The following is a 16,655-nucleotide window of genomic DNA, read 5'->3' on the forward strand; positions in this document are numbered from 1 at the left end:
TTGGTCTGCCCCGCCGACTTCTTCGCACTTAAAACAGACACACAGACGCAGTCTGGTGTTTATGGAATGACTGACTTCCACTTCCCCCCTCACACATTATTTTTATATTTTTTGCCTTTTTGACTCTTCCAATTTGTCTAATTTTCAATGACGTCGCCGTCGTCATCGACGCTCTGTCGATGCAATGAAGTAAAAACAAATTAGTTGAACTCCGCACGCTGATGGGAATATGTTCGTGGATGTGGATCTGGATGCGGATGCGGATGAGGATGAGAAGAGAAGAAGAAGAGCCACAGATCCGGATATATGTACATGTATAGCGAGTGATATGGCAGCCAGCGCGCAAATCGAATTTACCAGCTGCTGGCGAAATAATTCAATAATTCGCGCTGGCTAAGACCCGGATCCAGACCCATATCCACATCCACATCCACGTCCACATCCCAACTAGATGCAAAGCCCAGAACCGCAACGCTCTTCTCCCATCCTCTTCGGCAGGTTCTGCTCGCTAAGCTGCGAAGACACAAATGAAATTTAATTTCAGCATGCAGTTTGATGGGGCAAATGGAGCAAGAACCCAACTAACCCGTAGCCAACCAACGAAAATAACTGCAAGATATATTAATAAAGCAAAAATTCATATATGAAATTTTAATATGCAAACGAGCAAAAAGCAGAGGGCAAAAAAAATAAGAAAGACCAGCGCAAAAATACCCATGCGCCAGAGATGGAGTTGCTAGTCGGAGACGGAGACGGAGAATCGCAAAGTATCGGAGCATGTAAATCGAATGGTTCGCTTGGGTTCGGGGAAGTAAGCCGAAAGACAGACGGAATAACGAAAAACGAAAAAAAAACTAGACAAGCCATGTGGACGGTTTTTGGCCAGACATTGGAAAAAATTGTGCATATTATCGTAAGGAGAGTGAGATTAAAAATGGGAATAGATACGCCGTTCGAGAGCGAAAACAACTTCATGCGGAAAGTTGTGGAGTGTCTAAGTTGAAATGCACAAGTTCTGAGGACATTCAGCCCGACTTGAAAATCTCTTCAAAACTTTTTAACGCGACGTCGAGGATCAAACTTAACCATTATGCCGTAATCTCCATTCATGCTGTTTCAATGAACTCATTGGATTCGAGCACACGCGAAAATAGAGCGACGCATTACGTATACGCAGTGTGGCATGCAAGTGTGGCGTGGCGTCATGCAGCAAGCCAAAAATACAACCGCTACGAAGTGTGCCTGCCTGGTGCCACACTTACGCCGCCAATGTCAATGCCAAAACCACCGCCACCACCTCCTGCGGCACTCCATCGCCACCGCCACCGCCATCGCCAGAGGATGCAGTGCCACACAAATCCGAGTCCAACTCCTCCAGTGCCCGGCATCGCCCCAATGCCACAGATAAAAGTACACAAGGGGAAAAACATAGTGGGGCATTTATTAAATTGTATATAAAACCTTTTTGAGCTGAAGGTGTAATTTTTGTATATTAAAAACCAATGATCTCATTGTGAATTTATTTGTTATGTAAATAATCACATATCCAGAAAAAAAATAAATGAATAATTTTTTAGCATCCAAAAATTTTCATATCTTGTTGCACCTCCAAATTCTCGCAGTGTACAGCCAGCAGGCAACAGGCAGCTGGTGGCACGCGGCCAGAGCCGGGAAATGCAGTCTGGCAGGCGGCACGTTTCGTTTCCATGCTGATGCTGCTGATGCCAAAAATAACAAGCGAGAGGCAGCCAGACAGAGTGGGACAGGCCGAGGCAGCCTGGTCATGACCATGGCCACGAACGGACGCTGTTTTGGGCGTTTTGTTTGGCCAAAAAGCGCAGATGCACGGAGGGAGAGCCTCCGGTGAAGGTCGGAGAGTGGCAGCACAGAATTTCATTAGAGAGGCAGACGCAGTCTGCAGTGCAATGCAAATGGCCAACAGCCAGAGGATGCGCTAGGCCAGAAAGCGAGCATCGAAAGCGAAAGCTTCGTGGATTTTGGTCGGGACTCTGCCGGTCCAAGTGAATATCAACCAGCCAGCCAGTCAGGCAGTCAGCCAGTGTAATCATGTAATCGGGTCTATCATTGCTGGTTATGTAAGTGGCTAACTGCAATTAGGGAGTGGCTGCCATGAGCGGGACAATCAACTTGTCAACGCAAATTACGGCGACAAATTAGACAGCTGTCATGGAATTTTCAGCAGAAGTGGGTGCCGAAACATGGAGTTCTGTTCCTGGAGGATGGACAAAGGGTTGATGGCTAAATGCCATTAACTACTGTGACTTTCTGGGAAGTTTTGTTGTTCGGTTTTATTTTAGGGAATTGTAAACTTGCAGTTGTGCGTAATGCAATTAAAAGAATTATGGTAAAAAGCTTATTCGATAAGACTTCTGGGATGTTATGACTCTGGTTTCTTTCAACGGAAATTTGGTATTATGTTTTTCCTAGAACAGCTTCCAGAGATTTGTAAGACTTACAAAGATTTAAGTTGAGATTTTATAAGAAAATTGTGCCAAGAACCTATACCGTTTTCAACAAGTCTTGACTGAATAATTTCTTTTATGGCTCCCAAACCCCCAGTCTGACATCTTAGGGCCTTTCACTGCCTATTTCAAAAAGTGCAGACGACAACTTTCGGATCCGGCATCTGTAGCTACTTATTCGTCTGAGGCAGAGGCTACTTAACCCCACAAGCACAACTGTACCCCAAAAAGAACAAAGCCGGCTAAATGAAGGGCACAGTAAAAATGAAGCAAAGTACACACAAAAAAATGCTAAAAATGGGGGAAAATGTGAGAAAAAAAATGGTGAAAAACGAAACATACACATTCATACGCTAAAAAGTTTGCCCACTCGACGACAGACGTCAGTGCGGCGAAAGAGACGGGGATAGAGGGTGTGAAAGAGAGCGAGAATGCAACTTGGGCACACGTAGTAGACATTTGAGGAAGGGTTTCGGAGGAGCCCGTGGTAGCAGTGGGGCAAGCAACGGGGGGGCAGGGGGATCTGATGTGATGTGATGTACATGGGAGCATAGAGCATGTAGACAACTGGCAACAATAACGGCATTTTCGATGCACAGAGGCGACGTTGACGAAAAGGACGCCCCGGAAAAGTAGGTGGTTGGGTGGCCTTCTTTTTTGGGGGCTGGGAAGTTTTGCTCGTCGACGACGAGTTGCCAACAGCCACTTGACACTTCCGTCGTCACATGAATGGAGCCGTAAAAATGCGACGCTCCTGCATTCGTTTCATTTTCGTTCTCCCTTTTTTTGGTTTTTCACTTTTTTTTCGGGGGAGCGGCACTTTTTATATTTGGCCAGAAAGGAAAAAAAGTGTAGAAATGAAGCAAATACATTCATGCATAATTTTTATGGCACTTTGAGTGATAGGGGAGGAGCCCGACATCCATTTGGGATGCCAAAACGTTTTGGGAACACGCTCTCCAACACGACTTCCTTTTTCCTATACGATTCCCCCTTTTTTTTATTTTTTGGCTCTGGCGCATTCACTTAAATGGGAAGCTCCAAAGGGAGTTGGCGCTGCAAATCCAAGGCGAGTCATTAACGCAGCAACAAAGTGATGATTAGTTGGGGGTGGCGCCGAGTTCTGGCCTGCGGTTCAATGTACGCCCAAAAGCAAATAGGCCGTGGGCACACAGGCACTCCGGGCGAACATGTGTTGGCCAGGCCAAGCGCCAAGGTAGTAGGTGGGAAATCGGATGCGATGGGAACGGGCCAGGCGATGATGTTTTCGCACACAACTCACAAAGGGAAGGAATCGACGAGCACAGTGAAGGTTGCTATTGTATAATCCTTTCTTTATGTAGAAATCAAACAAATGAAATTTTATTAACAAGTAGATAACCGAAAAGAATGCACTTAACAAAATAATAGAATATTTAAAGTAGTTCCCTCTTAAACTCTGATCACCTCCCTAGGGTTCCCTGTACTTTTTATCAAGGTGGGTGTTGACGATTCGGCTTTTGGGCATGGGCGTGGATTTTAAACCAACTAAGAATCGGCTACTGGTGGCCACTGCTCAGCGTTGCATGCGGAGTGGCACGCACTTGGAGGGATCTTCCCCTGGACAAACGCAAACACTTGCCAAACCGAAAGTGCAGACAACTCGCTGGCCGAGAGGAGTGTTCTTGGGCCCTTTTTTCGGTTATGATTGACTGAGTTCTGTTGAAACTTTGGCGTCTGCTGGCACGCATGAAGTATAATTTTCGAGTAACGAAAACCCCGCGAATCGGGGGAGCACAGAGTACAATTAGCACTTTTTCGTACTTGCCGCCTCGAGTGGTTCCAGTTGCCCCGATAAGCTGCAGACAGCAGTTGCCTTGAGCGAGGCGCTTGAACTCCCCGGCGATCTGTCCCTCTCTTTCTGGACCCATCTCGCCCTCTCTTTCTCTTAGTCACCGTGCGGTGGCAATTTCTAGCTCGAATAGTTTCGCGACCTAAAAGTGACAAGACTCCCCCCCGCTTTCCATTTCGCACAGAGTGTGTTCCGCCGGGAGTTTCTTTTTTTGACGATAACAAAGTTTGCCAACGAAAAAAAAACGGCCATAAAATGAAAAAGTAAAGCCCAAAAGCAAAGCCTATTTACGCACCATGTGTGCGTGTCGCCAGAACTCCACTGAACTGCCACCCAGTGCATTATAAGATAAACATTTGTTTTTTACTTTTTCATTTGGCAAATAACATGAAAGCGTTGAACTCGCTCGCAGACAGCGCTGCGGAAAATTCGCCTATAGGAACGGGAACGCATGTATGGCAATTATAAATGGTGGGGTGGTGGCGACGACTAAAGGCGCTACAAGAAATGCAACTAAACAAAGTGGTTTGCAATACCTATTAAAAAAAAAATATTTGGTTTTTGAAACCAAGGTACAAGGTAAAATATTTTAAAAACTTTTTTACAAGTTCTACTCAGCGGAAACAGTCCATAAAATAAACGATGTTTATTCCCAAGAATACAAACTCTGTTATCCTTTCCTAACTTATAAACGTATTAAGCACAAGCCCATAAAAAATATACACATATACACCGCGTAATACAATTTGATATCAGCCTGAATACGATTTCCAGTATCATAAATATTTCAGAAAAAATTCCGTTTTAAGTGGGCTAAAGAAATCAGAAGCAGCATTTCCCATTCGAACCAATTGAACTGCTATCAGAACCAATATAACGACGCATGAAAATCCTATCGAAACCTTCGCGAGGAACGCACTTCCACGAAATCGAAATAATCGCGGGTTTCCGTCGAGTTAAAGTTAAAACAAAGAAAAATTCCCAACGTCAGTCGTTCGGTCAATCAGTTGGTCAGTGAGTCCGCCAGTCTGCCAGTCAATCAGCCAATCAGTCAGTCGAGCGGCTCAAGTGCTGAAAAGTTTATTGCACTGCGAACGTCTGACTTTTGCTAAGGCAAATATTGTTTAATAACATTTTAAAAAATAAAATTTACTGATTAAATGGGCAGCGGCGACGACAACGACGGCGACGAACGTTGGCACAATGGCGGTCCTACCCCAAGACGAAATTATTTGAGCAGCGTTGTTTTGATGGGGCAACGAACGGCTTGGGGACACAGTTCGAACCCGGGACTAAAGTCTGTTTAACACCGCGTTTGGAATATTCACTGCGAGGTCCACAAAGCGCAGCATCTCCATCATCAGCACCAGGATCACCGAGGTCCGGAAGGAGTCCCGCAGCAGCCACTCCAGGTTCCGCTCGATCCGATCCCCCTTGCTCCACACCAGGTTATCGTCGTTCAGAGCGTCCTCCAGCGAACGGTCCATGTATCCGTACGGATAGACGAGCTGCACATTTATGCGCCAGAAAAGGACGAATATTGCGCTAGGACTGATGAACATGAGAATGGCCCACTGTCCATTGGTACGCACTTACGACATGGCCAGGGATTTCTTGTAGCTTCAGTGATTATTTTTTTTGGTTTAAATTTGTTTCCCTAATTAAGCTGGAGATAACTTATTTCAGGGCCTTCTTTGCACTAATTTATCTCCCTTTTACAACATTAATAAATAATTTTTAAATCGTGTTTCTTTCAAGTAATATAGTAACTATGATCAATTGGATTTCGAATTTTACCCAAAACTCTTTTGTGTTTACATTGTACACGTTTTTTACAAGCTATACTGGTTGTAAGTGTTTCTCTACATTTTTCTCTACGCAGAAAAATATGCAAGAGTATCGTAAGTTGGTGTTTGTCTCTGCTGTGTTGACGGTTGAAGCTTTCAAACTTTAATGATATGGAAATATTAAAAAACAAATATTTAAATTAAAAATACTATCAAATAATATGGATTGGGTATATAGATGATGGAATTTTTAATAAGCATTCAATAACTTAAGTACAAATTGCTATAAAAGTATCACAGCCTGAAAGTTTTGGGATTTCAGTTCTCCAGTTTTCTTAAAAAGATTAGAGTTGACCAGGGACCGCAAAGAACGTTATCGGAACTGGGGTTCACCACGATTCCCTCCAGAGCCTTAAAAGAGTCCAGGTAAGACAGGTTTTGGAGCCGCTTCCCCAGCTGGCCGTGCTTGCACCAACCAGTGGCCCATAGCCGCCCGCACTGCCGGATCATCAGAGTGTGACGAGAACCGGCGAACGCCCTCAGTGGTGCACAGTCATCGCTGCCCCTCGACTCCTGGGGGCAGCCACACTCGGGCAGGTCTTGCAATTGCGGCAGCGGATAGACAGTGGGCTCTTTGAGCAAGCCCCCGGGTTTCATCACACGCATTCCCAGCTGACCGCTGCAGTTGAGGCCCCAGGTGTAGAGGTCTCCGAAGGCGGATATGGCCGCACTGTGCCATCCACCGGCAGCAATTTGAGTTATCTGCAAAACACTTGACAGTGTGACAGCCGAGATAGGTGGACAAGTCAAATATTTACCTTGATCCCCGCCAGCGCCTCTACCAACTGTGGCGTCTCCTCCACTCTCAGCACGGCCTGGCCCAACTGGCCGCGTCTGTTAATTATGGCACGAATGTGCAAAAATCACAAGAAATTAGAAAGAGAAATTCGTTAGGTTAGGATTTCAAAACTTTGAAATACTCTTACAAAAAGGGGAAAACTTTAAACAGTCAAAAAATAAATTTGCAATTTTTTTTGGCAAACTTCCGGTAATAGTAAGTCACCCTCTTTAAAGGTATTTCTGCACAATCAACTTTACTTACAGTCCGTTTCCCCAGGTAAACACATCGCCGTTGACATTGAGGAGCACCGCATGCTCAAATCCACATTGGAGCTGCTTCACCCGAAACTGGCGCTCGGAAAACTGGTGTAGGCAACTAGGAATGCTGTACACCGAGTTTTCCGAGCTAATCGCAACGTTTATGTGCGATCCGCAGGCAATATGCTCGATTATTGGCGACGAGGGCGCCTTGGGAATCCCAAAGATAGAGCGCTTTGTTCCCGAATTGGATCGGGGAGGAGCTTCTAATCTCACAAACAGTAGTTCCGCCTGTAGTCTGGGTTGCACTCGGTACAGTTGGCCGTTGTGCAGCAGAACGAGGCAGTAGGAATCCCCGGCAGCCATGGCCTTAATGTCCCCCGCTGCTTCATGGGTCACGCACTCATTTGGGCCATCATCCAAGAGCCCACGCAGAAACAACTTCCGGCCGAAAGCAAGGGCCGCATACCGCCAGCCGACCGAAATCGTGCACTGGTTCTGAGTCGAGACTGTCGTATTTATTTCTGGAATAAAGACAGGACTTAATTAGTATAACTACAGTGGAACATGCTTAAGAAGGTGTTAGCAACTTTGATTTTAAATTTTAAAAAAATAAAATTGAACAGCATTGAAACATTGAAACTTTAAAAGGTATAGACGGCAAAATATGCATTTGTATAGCTATCTTAATGGGTCACTGATGAGTGTCTACTGTAAGAACTAAGTGATCGTCGGCTTTGGTTGCCGGTTACAAACCGCTGAAGCCGGCAGCGCAGTCGGCGTCGCCGCTTACACATTCATGCTGGCCAAATGCGTTGAAGCCCGTAAATAGCAGCGGCATCTTGTTCCCGTTCCAATTCCGCTCCCCCTCCCACTCGGCCGCCAGTCGCCCCTCTCTTTCGCTCCTTTGCAGCGGTTGCTCGGCGACCGTGCTTTTGTTGTTGCCGGAATTTGTTGGAGCGTTGAGCGAATTTGTTATTTGTTTTCAGTGGTTGTGCAGCGCTGAACGTGTGATGTTCTGTCTGGTGGTTGATCCAGTTCCGAGTTTTCCGAGTTTCCCGACTTTTCCTGACTTGGCCACCAGAAGACTCCGTCACCGGCCCTTCTCCGGATTACCGGATCCAAGGGGTACAATTATATAGTTACGCGAGAGGAGACTTTACGGCGCTCACAGATTATAGAATGGTAGGTTATCTCCCGCTTCCGTAACAGCCAATTAAGTGCCTTGTTGTTCCGTAATTCCCTGTTTGTTTTCATTTCGCGATCGTTGCCATGGAGACGCCTCCAAAACTATGCAACACTGCTCCGATATTTTGGCGGCTTCTCGAGCAGAACTTTTCCCAGTACTACCCCCAAAAATTATTGGCGCGCACTTATCGCCGTTCAAATATTGAGTCGGTTCGTAATACGAGACAGAAACAAATAATATTCTTTATCTTGTTTCAATATTTTATTATTTATTTTGTTGATCAAATTTTATTCAAACACTGGTACTATAAAATTAAATATAGTATACTATATATCCTTCAAATATTTTTATCAATACATGGATAGTAAATTAATGGACAAACATGCTGAATATCAGGTTAAAATGATTCTGGACTATTCCCTCTAGATATGGGATGATATTCATTCTCTTACCGGCAAAAGTACTTAATTCTTTGTGTATTTTAGGGTCTGCTATCGCTTCTGCGTAAGTTGAGACCGAATCCGGAGAAGGAGGCCCGCATCCTGCTCCTGGGCCTGGACAACGCGGGAAAGACCACGATCCTGAAGCAACTGGCCTCGGAGGACATAACCACGGTGCGTATGAAAGCAGCGAACTGGTTCCGGTTCCCCCATAAAATACGGAGTGAAATCCCGCAGGTGACGCCCACGGCAGGATTTAATATCAAGTCCGTGGCAGCCGATGGTTTCAAGCTCAATGTTTGGGATATTGGTGGTCAGTGGAAGATCAGGCCATATTGGAAGAACTACTTTGCCAATACAGATGTGCTGGTGAGCGGATGAGATTTATTATCTCCAAACCTATTTCAAAGTATTTCTATTAGATTTACGTGATCGACTGCACGGATCGGGCTCGACTTCCTGAAGCGGGCAGCGAACTGTTCGAGATGCTAATGGACAATCGGTTGAAGCAGGTTCCCGTGCTCATTTTCGCCAACAAGCAGGACATGCCGGATGCGATGAGTGCCTCCGAGGTGGCGGAGAAGATGAGCCTGGTGCAACTGCAGGGAAGGACTTGGGAGATCAAGGCCTGCACCGCCGTGGATGGCACTGGCCTCAAGGAGGGAATGGACTGGGTCTGCAAGAACATGAAGAAGTAGCCTAAGCCATCATTACACTCGCCTGTTAAGTTGTCCCTAAGTTAAAGAATAAACACTATACGTAAATATTATCTCATTATTATAAACCAAGTTTTTAAAATCGTAAAAACGACTGTATTTTTATGTCAACTACTATTGCTCTCTAAATAAAGAAATTGAAAACAACAAAGAATGCTTAGTTTTTTATTCTGACATTTACATACTAACTGACCATGTGTATTTACGGAGTAGTTTCCTTCTTCAAAAAGTTTCTGCCCTTAGGCACACAGAAATCCTGTCTGCTCATCTTAGGATTAGACAATGCTGGAAAGTCCACGTTAACAGACCGCTTAGCGGAGGTTTTTAATGGGGATGTAAGACTTGGTAATAAGGCTTCATACCTTTTCTCAAACTTTCCCTCAATATAGTCAAAGGATCCAAACAAGGAGGCTCACGAGTGGATCCTCACAATCAATAATTTCAAAGTGAAGTTGTGGGATATTAATGGGGAACTAAAAAACAGACAGATGTGGCCAAACTACTACCAGAAAGCGAAGATCTTGGTGAGAGCAATATTTTTGTTTACCTTTAGTTTCGTGTTTAATCCATGAATCCAAGGTTTTTGTACTGGACAGCAAGGATGCAGTGCGTCTCAGTGAAGCTCGTTGTGTGTTATGCGACGTTCTAATGCACCAGGAACTCAACAAAGCTCCTCTGCTGATCGTGTCCAATAAAAAGGACACCTCGGGATCTCTGTCCTCAGCTACTGTGATCGATTTGATGGGTCTGGATCGCCTAGGGGATCGGGATTGGACTATTAAAGAATGTTCTATGCAGACAGGCGCTGGAGTTCAGGTGAGTAATGTGCAACATTTTTTTTTGAATTTTTTAACCCATTTTTGAGACAGGATATCTTGGACTGGATAATCAATAAGACAATAAACAAGACTTAAACTATTTTACATTTTTTGATATTTTTAAAAAATTGTCTGCATGGGAATCCCTTAATAAAACAATATATTTATGAGTCATTTTAGTGACTATACTGCGTGCTATTTACTATGTATAATAATCGCACCAAACCTTCTGCCTAACTTGCCATAATTTAAATTAATTGAACAATGCGAGAATAAATGCTGGCTTAGTCTTTTGCTAATCAGTGACTTGACATTGACCTTGTCAATAATGAAGAAGCTCGTGCAGCAACAATGTGGGGGACACAGCCCTTTTTTCCCACAACTTTCCACGGGACTATCAGTAAACAGATGTCTTGTTATCAAGAGCTGCCTATAAAAGGGCAAGCTTCTGAGAGGAACTACACAGTTCGTTTTAAGAGCATTTGCAATGCGCTCAGTTCTCGTGGTTCTACTAATCTGTGCAGTGGCTTTGGCCCAGGCCTCAACTATTCCCGGATCAGACGAGTATTCAGCTCAATCCTGGACCCGTCCGCACTCCCAACTGTGGGCCTGCGATGTGTGTAATTATCCCGAGGCATATGTCCTGATGCACAAGGTGGACAAGCGACTGGAGCGGATCGAGAACGAGGATACCAAGAGCAGGATCAAGGATTATGCCGTGGGACAATTAAGACTTTGCGTTTTGGATGGTCAAATGGACATGCATTGCGTGAGGCGATCGATTGGATATACTATGTCCTTTATTCACCACCAAAAGAGCCAGGCAAACTCTTATTAAAAGTCAATATTAACCACTTCATTCAACAAAATGTCTACAAAAATTATAAAAGTAACAAAATAAATCGGCAACAATCTAATGAAAAATAGTTAAAATTAACTTTTAGAACAGCTTTGACTCTTAGCACCACTTTCGACGCGCTGTCGCTCCCTTTCCATCTTGGCGAACTTGCTGCCCATGTAGAGCTGCTCCTTGAACCGATTCTTCCGCCGCTCGTCCATGCTATATCTCCTGAGCATATCCCGCCGATCCACAATCGACATGCATATATCCTGACAATCCCGCGACGGCTGGCAGAAGGTCCACGAACCGAAAATGGTGTCCACACAGCCGCAGGTGCGGCAGTAGCCCACAAAGTGTCCGATTAGGTTCGACTTGCTCTTTCGGAAGGACAGCGACAGGGGTCCGCCGAGGGTCATGAGGGCGTGGCCAGAGAAGTGCCAGTCGGCGAGGTTGTCAAGCAGTTCGTGGGACCTTGGAGGCACTGTCTCCTGGACACTGATGTTCAGCGCAACCCCCTTGTAGTTGGGGGTATTCGCGTCGGCTATCTCCTTTAACTGGGTCTTGTTCATCTTGACGCACGTCCGCTGAAACCTACTCTTGAAGGCGCGATTTGTTTTGTGTTGAGAGCAGGTGGCCTTTTCCTCCACTTGATTTTGATTTGTGGGCGGGGATCGAATATTAATGCGAACTCCCAGGACGAGGGATTCCCAGGAGCCGTTCAGGTCACAGGGGGCACCTGCAATAGAATATATTTTATATATACCAGCTCTAAGATCAGATTTTACCATCTGCCGGATCGACAAAGCAGCAGGGCAGCCGCTTCTCCTCCTCCTCCTCCGCAGACTTATTGCACTTGGTGGCCTGAATGGTCTCCAAGCGCTGCAGAATCTTGTCTAGAACCGGGGACACGCCCATCTGCTCTCCTGATGGCTCCTGACAGTCGAATTGCGGTGCTTGTTGCTGAAGGAACTGACCCCCCGCCGGTTGACACGGGACCTGGCACATGAGCTGTGGCCCCTTTTTGAAACTGCTTCCGATCTGACTTGCTTTTTAAGGGCATCAATAAGTTTAGGTTATCTTTAAGAATAGTTAATCAACAATACCAGTTTGCATGGGTGTTTGTACGAATTTGACTCGCGCATCCCCTGGATTCACTGCCGCGTTTTGACCAGCGCCCACGATTCTTTGAGCCATTTCTACAGGCGACATGTTCATTTGGGAGGCCATGTTGTCGATCACATTATTGCCACCCAATGTCGGTGCCTGATTGACCAGCACCTCGGGAAAAGGCACTGGCAGAGCGCTCCCAGGTGGCGAATTGCTCATCAATACATTCCTTTTAATGGGTGCCCTCGCCGGACTTTTGCTCCTCTCCAAAACCTCCTTCCACCAGCTTTGCTTGGTCTTCAGAGCCTGATTGAGGTTGTCGATTTGCTTCTGGTACTCATCCACCAGGTTGAAGAAGGAGGCCTGCTTGATGGCCTTCAGCCCGCTTATGATCTGCTTGGGATCCTGTCCCGAGAAAACTTCCTGCCAAGGATTAAAAGTCCGTGGATCCGTCCCCGGCATTCGCACAAATTCCTGAGTTTTAGGCTCTGGTCTTACACTAATTTTTGTCGCACATTCCAGATTTTTGGGCTCTTGTTTTTGAACCTGCGTAGCGCTCAGTGTTCGATTGTCCTCCTTTTCAGTCAGAACAGTTTCTTTTATAGGCATTTTCGAAGGTTTATATTTCGAGTTGTCCTCCGAAGTTTTCCTGGATACATCGCTGAGACCTGGCTTAATCAAAGGAATATCATTCCAAACTAGCTGACGATTCTTGGAGTTGGGCAAATAATAGGGCTTCAAGCCCCCGTTTTTATTGCTCTCCTTGTTCATTTTAATAAAGGTTTCCAGTGCCTTTAAATAGTTTGCGTTTGGCTTCGTATTTTCGATTGAAGAACATATCTTGCTAAAGGACTTAGCTTGTGGCTGGTTGCTTATTAAGGAAGACGCTTTTGAGTTATCACACTGATTGGGAAAACCTTCGTTCATTTTGTGACTGGTTTCGCTGTCCATAAAGTTATCAGCTTCGCTGGTTATGAGCGATTGCCTGGGAAACTTACTATCACTGAATAACTCGCAGAAGCCCTTCTTGTACTCATCGTAAAGTCCACCAGCTTTTATGGAAGATCTTCTGGCGTTGATATCATCCAATACCTTTTTGAAAGCTATTGAAGCGCTTCTGGGTTCTACATTTTCGAAGAGTCCCGAGAGATCGTTCTTTTTTATGGCTTTCAGAGAGGCTCTGCTTTCCGTCACCAGAAGGGTATCCTGCTTGATTTGGTTCTGCAGGTTGGGCTCCATTTCCTGGTTGATCTTCTGGGCCAATTCTTTGACCAAATCGGATTTCTGGAGCCGCTCAATCACATCCATCAATTCGAATAGGGCACTCAATCGCTGAGATCCCGAAGAGCTCAACGGTTTCGGCGGCAAACTCGGGACTGGTTTTTGCCAAGCTTTCAGGAAGTCGTTGTATATCCGATTTAGTTCATAAATTCTCCGCTCCCCGGAATCCTGTGGCTTTTCTGGTTGTTTTGTCTGCAGCATTTTTTCTGGCACTTTCAGTTTCACTAGGATCATACTACCTAACACGGGGGTCTTAACCTCAGGTTTTCCGTTTCCTTTTGGAACCTCTTTGCTCTGATTCGGAAGACGGGCCAGGCACTTCCCTGGTGGCATGGACCTGTCGTCAGTGGCATCGAATTTGATTATGGGGGTGTTTTCAATAACCACAGGTTGCACTGTTTTCCTAGTTACGGAGGTCAGGTCCCTTTGCAGTGGTACTTGATCCTTCGGTTTCACTTTCACGTCGCCTTCTGCATCATCACCCTCACCCTTTATTCGCTCCCGATAGGCATTGTATAGTCTATGTACATGACCAAACACATCCTCCTTGAGAGGCATCTTCAGTTTCTGATCCTTGGCCTCTGAGGATCTGATTGGAACTGGAACGGGTATAACAAGTAAGCACAAAACAATAAACCAATAACTTGACATCTCATGTTTTTTCTGATTTTCTGCGGCAAATCATTTGAGTGGATTGTGTTTTTCGTGTGTTATAAATATTTGACTTTGTTCCCAAAAGTATTCAGATGGTATGTCGTTTAGAAAACTATTAATTTTTCAATTTATTGTACATAAATTTAGGAAAATGGTGTAAAAGCCTTCCGAAGGTGTTAGATAAGCCGCTCTTGCTCTTCCTCTCTGATCTCGCTCTCAGAGGTCTCGCTTTCGTCGCTCTCCATCCGAGGGAATCCCTGCTCTTGCTCGCTGATCTTCATGTAGGGGTAGTAGATCTTCATATGTGGCTTGTAGGACTCCTTGACCACCTGGGGCGACGTCCACCTCAGCAGGGCGTGTGGACTGCCCAACTTGTCGCTGGTGCCAGTCATGTGACCCGCCCCAAAGGGCTGCTGACCCACCATCGAACCAGTGGACTTGTCGTTCACGTTGAGGTTGCCCACGTTGAACCGAAAGGCTTCGTAGGCCTCCTTGATGAACCTCTCCTCCCTGGCGAACACCGAGCCAATCAGTCCGTGATTGATCTCGGCCACCTTGGCCATTGTCTCCTGGAGCTGGTCGTCCGGGTAAACGTAAACTCCCAGGATGGGGGCCAGCAGCTCTTCGCGACAAATAATGTTGTCCAAGTCCTTGACTAACACCACCGTGGGATCAACGAAGTATCCACGCTGCTTGTCGCAGCCGCCGCCGATCAGAATCTCGCACTGCGGACTCTGTTCGATGTATCTCAGCCACATGTAGATGCGATCGAAGGCCCTCCTGTTGATCACCGCCGAGTAGAAGCAGTCGCAGTACGTGGCATGTCCCACGAACAGGGAGGCTGTGATCTGGAGGAGGGGATCTCGAATGTGGCTCTCCCACAGGGACTCCGGCACGTAGAGCATGGAGCAGGAGGAGCACTTCTGGCCGGCATACTCGAAGGCTGCTCTGATGGTGCAGGCCACCGCGGTCTCCGGTTCCGCGGAGGGATGCACGAAGTGGAAGTTCTTTCCCCCGCCCTCGCCCACCAGGCGGGGAAAGTTCTCGTAGAACTTGATGTTGTCAGCCACCAGCTGCCAGAGAACCTTGAGAACGTTGGAGGTGCCGGTGAAGCTGATCCCCGCCAGCTTCCGATGCTGAGTTACAACGGAGGCGAAGTTCGTCTCCTCGGCGGGCACAAAGTTCACCACTCCCCTGGGCACTCCCGCCTCCTGCATAGCCTTGAACACGAAGTAGTTGGAGAGGATTGCCGAATCTGAGGGCTTCCACACCACCGAGTTGCCCATCAGGGCGGGTGTGTAAGCCAGATTGCCGGCAATGCCCGTGAAGTTGAAAGGACTAATGGCAGCCACAAATCCTGAGAGCAATATGATTTTCAAAGTTCATATAATGTTTACAATTTCACTAGGAAAACTCACCTGAAAGTCCCCTCAAACGCATGGAGTTCCTGCAGTTCCCTGATGTTCCGTTGTTTGGTTCGTAGTTGGCAAGTTCCCGCAGAAACACCGGATTCATTCGCATGAGGTCCACCAATTCGGCCACATCGGTTTCCGCCTGACGAAGGGTTTTCCCCTGGCCCAACATCGTGGCCGCAATGATGTTGTAGCGATGTTTTCCGGCTATCAGCTCCGCCGCCCGCTCCCAAATTCTAATCCTCTCGCTCAGCTTGGTCGTATCCCACTTCACCTGCGCCTCCAGACTCTTGTCGATGGCCATTTGGATGAGGACTCGATGGGCATGTCCATAGTGCGCTATGGGCTGTTGGGTGTCGTAGGGCAGAACCTGCTGTAGTTCCTTGGCTCCTTGGAACTCCTGTCCATCGATCACGATGGGCACGTGCTCCACCCTGTTGAGGACGCCGAGCAGCGCGGTTTCCAGTTCCATTCGCTCATTGGAACCCTCCTCGTATTCCAGGAGCTTCTCGTTGGCCACACGCTCATCCAGCGTAAAATGCTCCGTCAGATGGGTGTTTTTGCTGGTGTTTCTAATTGCCAAGAGGCTAGGAATGTATTTAAAAATAATTTTATATAATAATTATACCCATTTTATATTTCTTAAAAAAAAATACATAACCATTTTGGATTAATTTGAATTCAAATAAAGCGCCCTTTATCGTTAGACTCTACCGTTAGATATCGATGTACGCGTTGGTTACTATCGATTGCAAATCAGCTGGCAGTTCGATAAGAACAACAAAAATAATAACAAATTGGTACCTGCTCAATTGTTATTATTTTTGTGATGCAATAGGATTTATTCGCCAACCAAATGCAACTCACCCGCCTTTTACTGAAGCCTCGAGCCTCGGAAGTATTGACCGCATATTTGAAGCAATGCCATGAGCCACCCTGGACATCATATTTCGTGAAGGTCAGACTGCTTTTCCTTCCGCTAAAGGACTTCTTCCAAG

At 46.2% G+C, this 16,655-nt stretch overlaps 7 protein-coding genes across 9 annotated transcripts; 3 read left to right on the top strand and 4 right to left on the bottom strand.

Annotated features, from left to right (window-relative positions):
* Positions 1 to 5,378: 5,378 nt before the first annotated feature.
* LOC108099298 lies at positions 5,379 to 6,027 on the bottom strand. 2 transcript variants are annotated; one of them, XM_017202693.2, is made up of 2 exons: positions 5,911 to 6,027; positions 5,379 to 5,865 (listed from the first exon to the last, which is right to left on the bottom strand). In XM_017202693.2, the coding sequence occupies exons 1-2, from the start codon at positions 5,913 to 5,915 to the stop codon at positions 5,607 to 5,609; spliced, it is 264 nt and encodes an 87-aa protein (XP_017058182.1). In that variant the 5' UTR covers positions 5,916 to 6,027; the 3' UTR covers positions 5,379 to 5,606. The 2 variants fall into 2 exon arrangements, with proteins under 2 accessions (XP_017058182.1, XP_017058183.1); XM_017202694.2 differs by having other exon boundaries at positions 5,379 to 5,859; positions 5,911 to 6,019.
* A 296-nt stretch (positions 6,028 to 6,323) lies between these two features.
* Positions 6,324 to 8,106, bottom strand: LOC108099626 (probable E3 ubiquitin-protein ligase HERC3). 2 transcript variants are annotated; one of them, XM_017203255.1, is made up of 4 exons: positions 7,993 to 8,106; positions 7,204 to 7,723; positions 6,920 to 6,995; positions 6,324 to 6,863 (listed from the first exon to the last, which is right to left on the bottom strand). In XM_017203255.1, the coding sequence occupies exons 2-4, from the start codon at positions 7,563 to 7,565 to the stop codon at positions 6,420 to 6,422; spliced, it is 882 nt and encodes a 293-aa protein (XP_017058744.1). In that variant the 5' UTR covers positions 7,566 to 7,723; positions 7,993 to 8,106; the 3' UTR covers positions 6,324 to 6,419. The 2 variants fall into 2 exon arrangements, with proteins under 2 accessions (XP_017058744.1, XP_017058743.1); XM_017203254.2 differs by having other exon boundaries at positions 7,956 to 8,058.
* A 171-nt stretch (positions 8,107 to 8,277) lies between these two features.
* LOC108099628 (ADP-ribosylation factor-like protein 3) lies at positions 8,278 to 9,695 on the top strand. Its single transcript, XM_017203257.1, has 4 exons — positions 8,278 to 8,384; positions 8,874 to 9,002; positions 9,066 to 9,197; positions 9,251 to 9,695. Exons 1-4 carry the CDS (start codon positions 8,382 to 8,384, stop codon positions 9,524 to 9,526), a joined length of 540 nt encoding a protein of 179 aa, XP_017058746.1. The 5' UTR covers positions 8,278 to 8,381; the 3' UTR covers positions 9,527 to 9,695.
* A 14-nt stretch (positions 9,696 to 9,709) lies between these two features.
* LOC108099627 (ADP-ribosylation factor-like protein 3) lies at positions 9,710 to 10,542 on the top strand. Its single transcript, XM_017203256.2, has 4 exons — positions 9,710 to 9,879; positions 9,934 to 10,068; positions 10,124 to 10,360; positions 10,414 to 10,542. Exons 1-4 carry the CDS (start codon positions 9,739 to 9,741, stop codon positions 10,456 to 10,458), a joined length of 558 nt encoding a protein of 185 aa, XP_017058745.1. The 5' UTR covers positions 9,710 to 9,738; the 3' UTR covers positions 10,459 to 10,542.
* Positions 10,543 to 10,823: 281 nt separating this feature from the next.
* LOC108099443 lies at positions 10,824 to 11,299 on the top strand. The gene has a single exon (XM_017202981.2). It carries the CDS (start codon positions 10,850 to 10,852, stop codon positions 11,198 to 11,200), a length of 351 nt encoding a protein of 116 aa, XP_017058470.1. The 5' UTR covers positions 10,824 to 10,849; the 3' UTR covers positions 11,201 to 11,299.
* Positions 11,203 to 14,242, bottom strand: LOC108099438. Its single transcript, XM_017202975.2, has 3 exons — positions 12,307 to 14,242; positions 11,989 to 12,249; positions 11,203 to 11,939 (listed from the first exon to the last, which is right to left on the bottom strand). The coding sequence occupies exons 1-3, from the start codon at positions 14,240 to 14,242 to the stop codon at positions 11,296 to 11,298; spliced, it is 2,841 nt and encodes a 946-aa protein (XP_017058464.1). The 3' UTR covers positions 11,203 to 11,295.
* Positions 14,243 to 14,345: 103 nt separating this feature from the next.
* LOC108099439 (delta-1-pyrroline-5-carboxylate dehydrogenase, mitochondrial) lies at positions 14,346 to 16,641 on the bottom strand. Its single transcript, XM_017202976.2, has 3 exons — positions 16,525 to 16,641; positions 15,664 to 16,244; positions 14,346 to 15,602 (listed from the first exon to the last, which is right to left on the bottom strand). Exons 1-3 carry the CDS (start codon positions 16,602 to 16,604, stop codon positions 14,422 to 14,424), a joined length of 1,842 nt encoding a protein of 613 aa, XP_017058465.1. The 5' UTR covers positions 16,605 to 16,641; the 3' UTR covers positions 14,346 to 14,421.
* Positions 16,642 to 16,655: the final 14 nt, after the last annotated feature.

Source organism: Drosophila ficusphila, unplaced genomic scaffold (assembly GCF_018152265.1).
Source record: "Drosophila ficusphila isolate 14025-0441.05 unplaced genomic scaffold, ASM1815226v1 contig_791, whole genome shotgun sequence".
In the NCBI taxonomy this organism is placed as follows: domain Eukaryota; kingdom Metazoa; phylum Arthropoda; class Insecta; order Diptera; family Drosophilidae; genus Drosophila; species Drosophila ficusphila.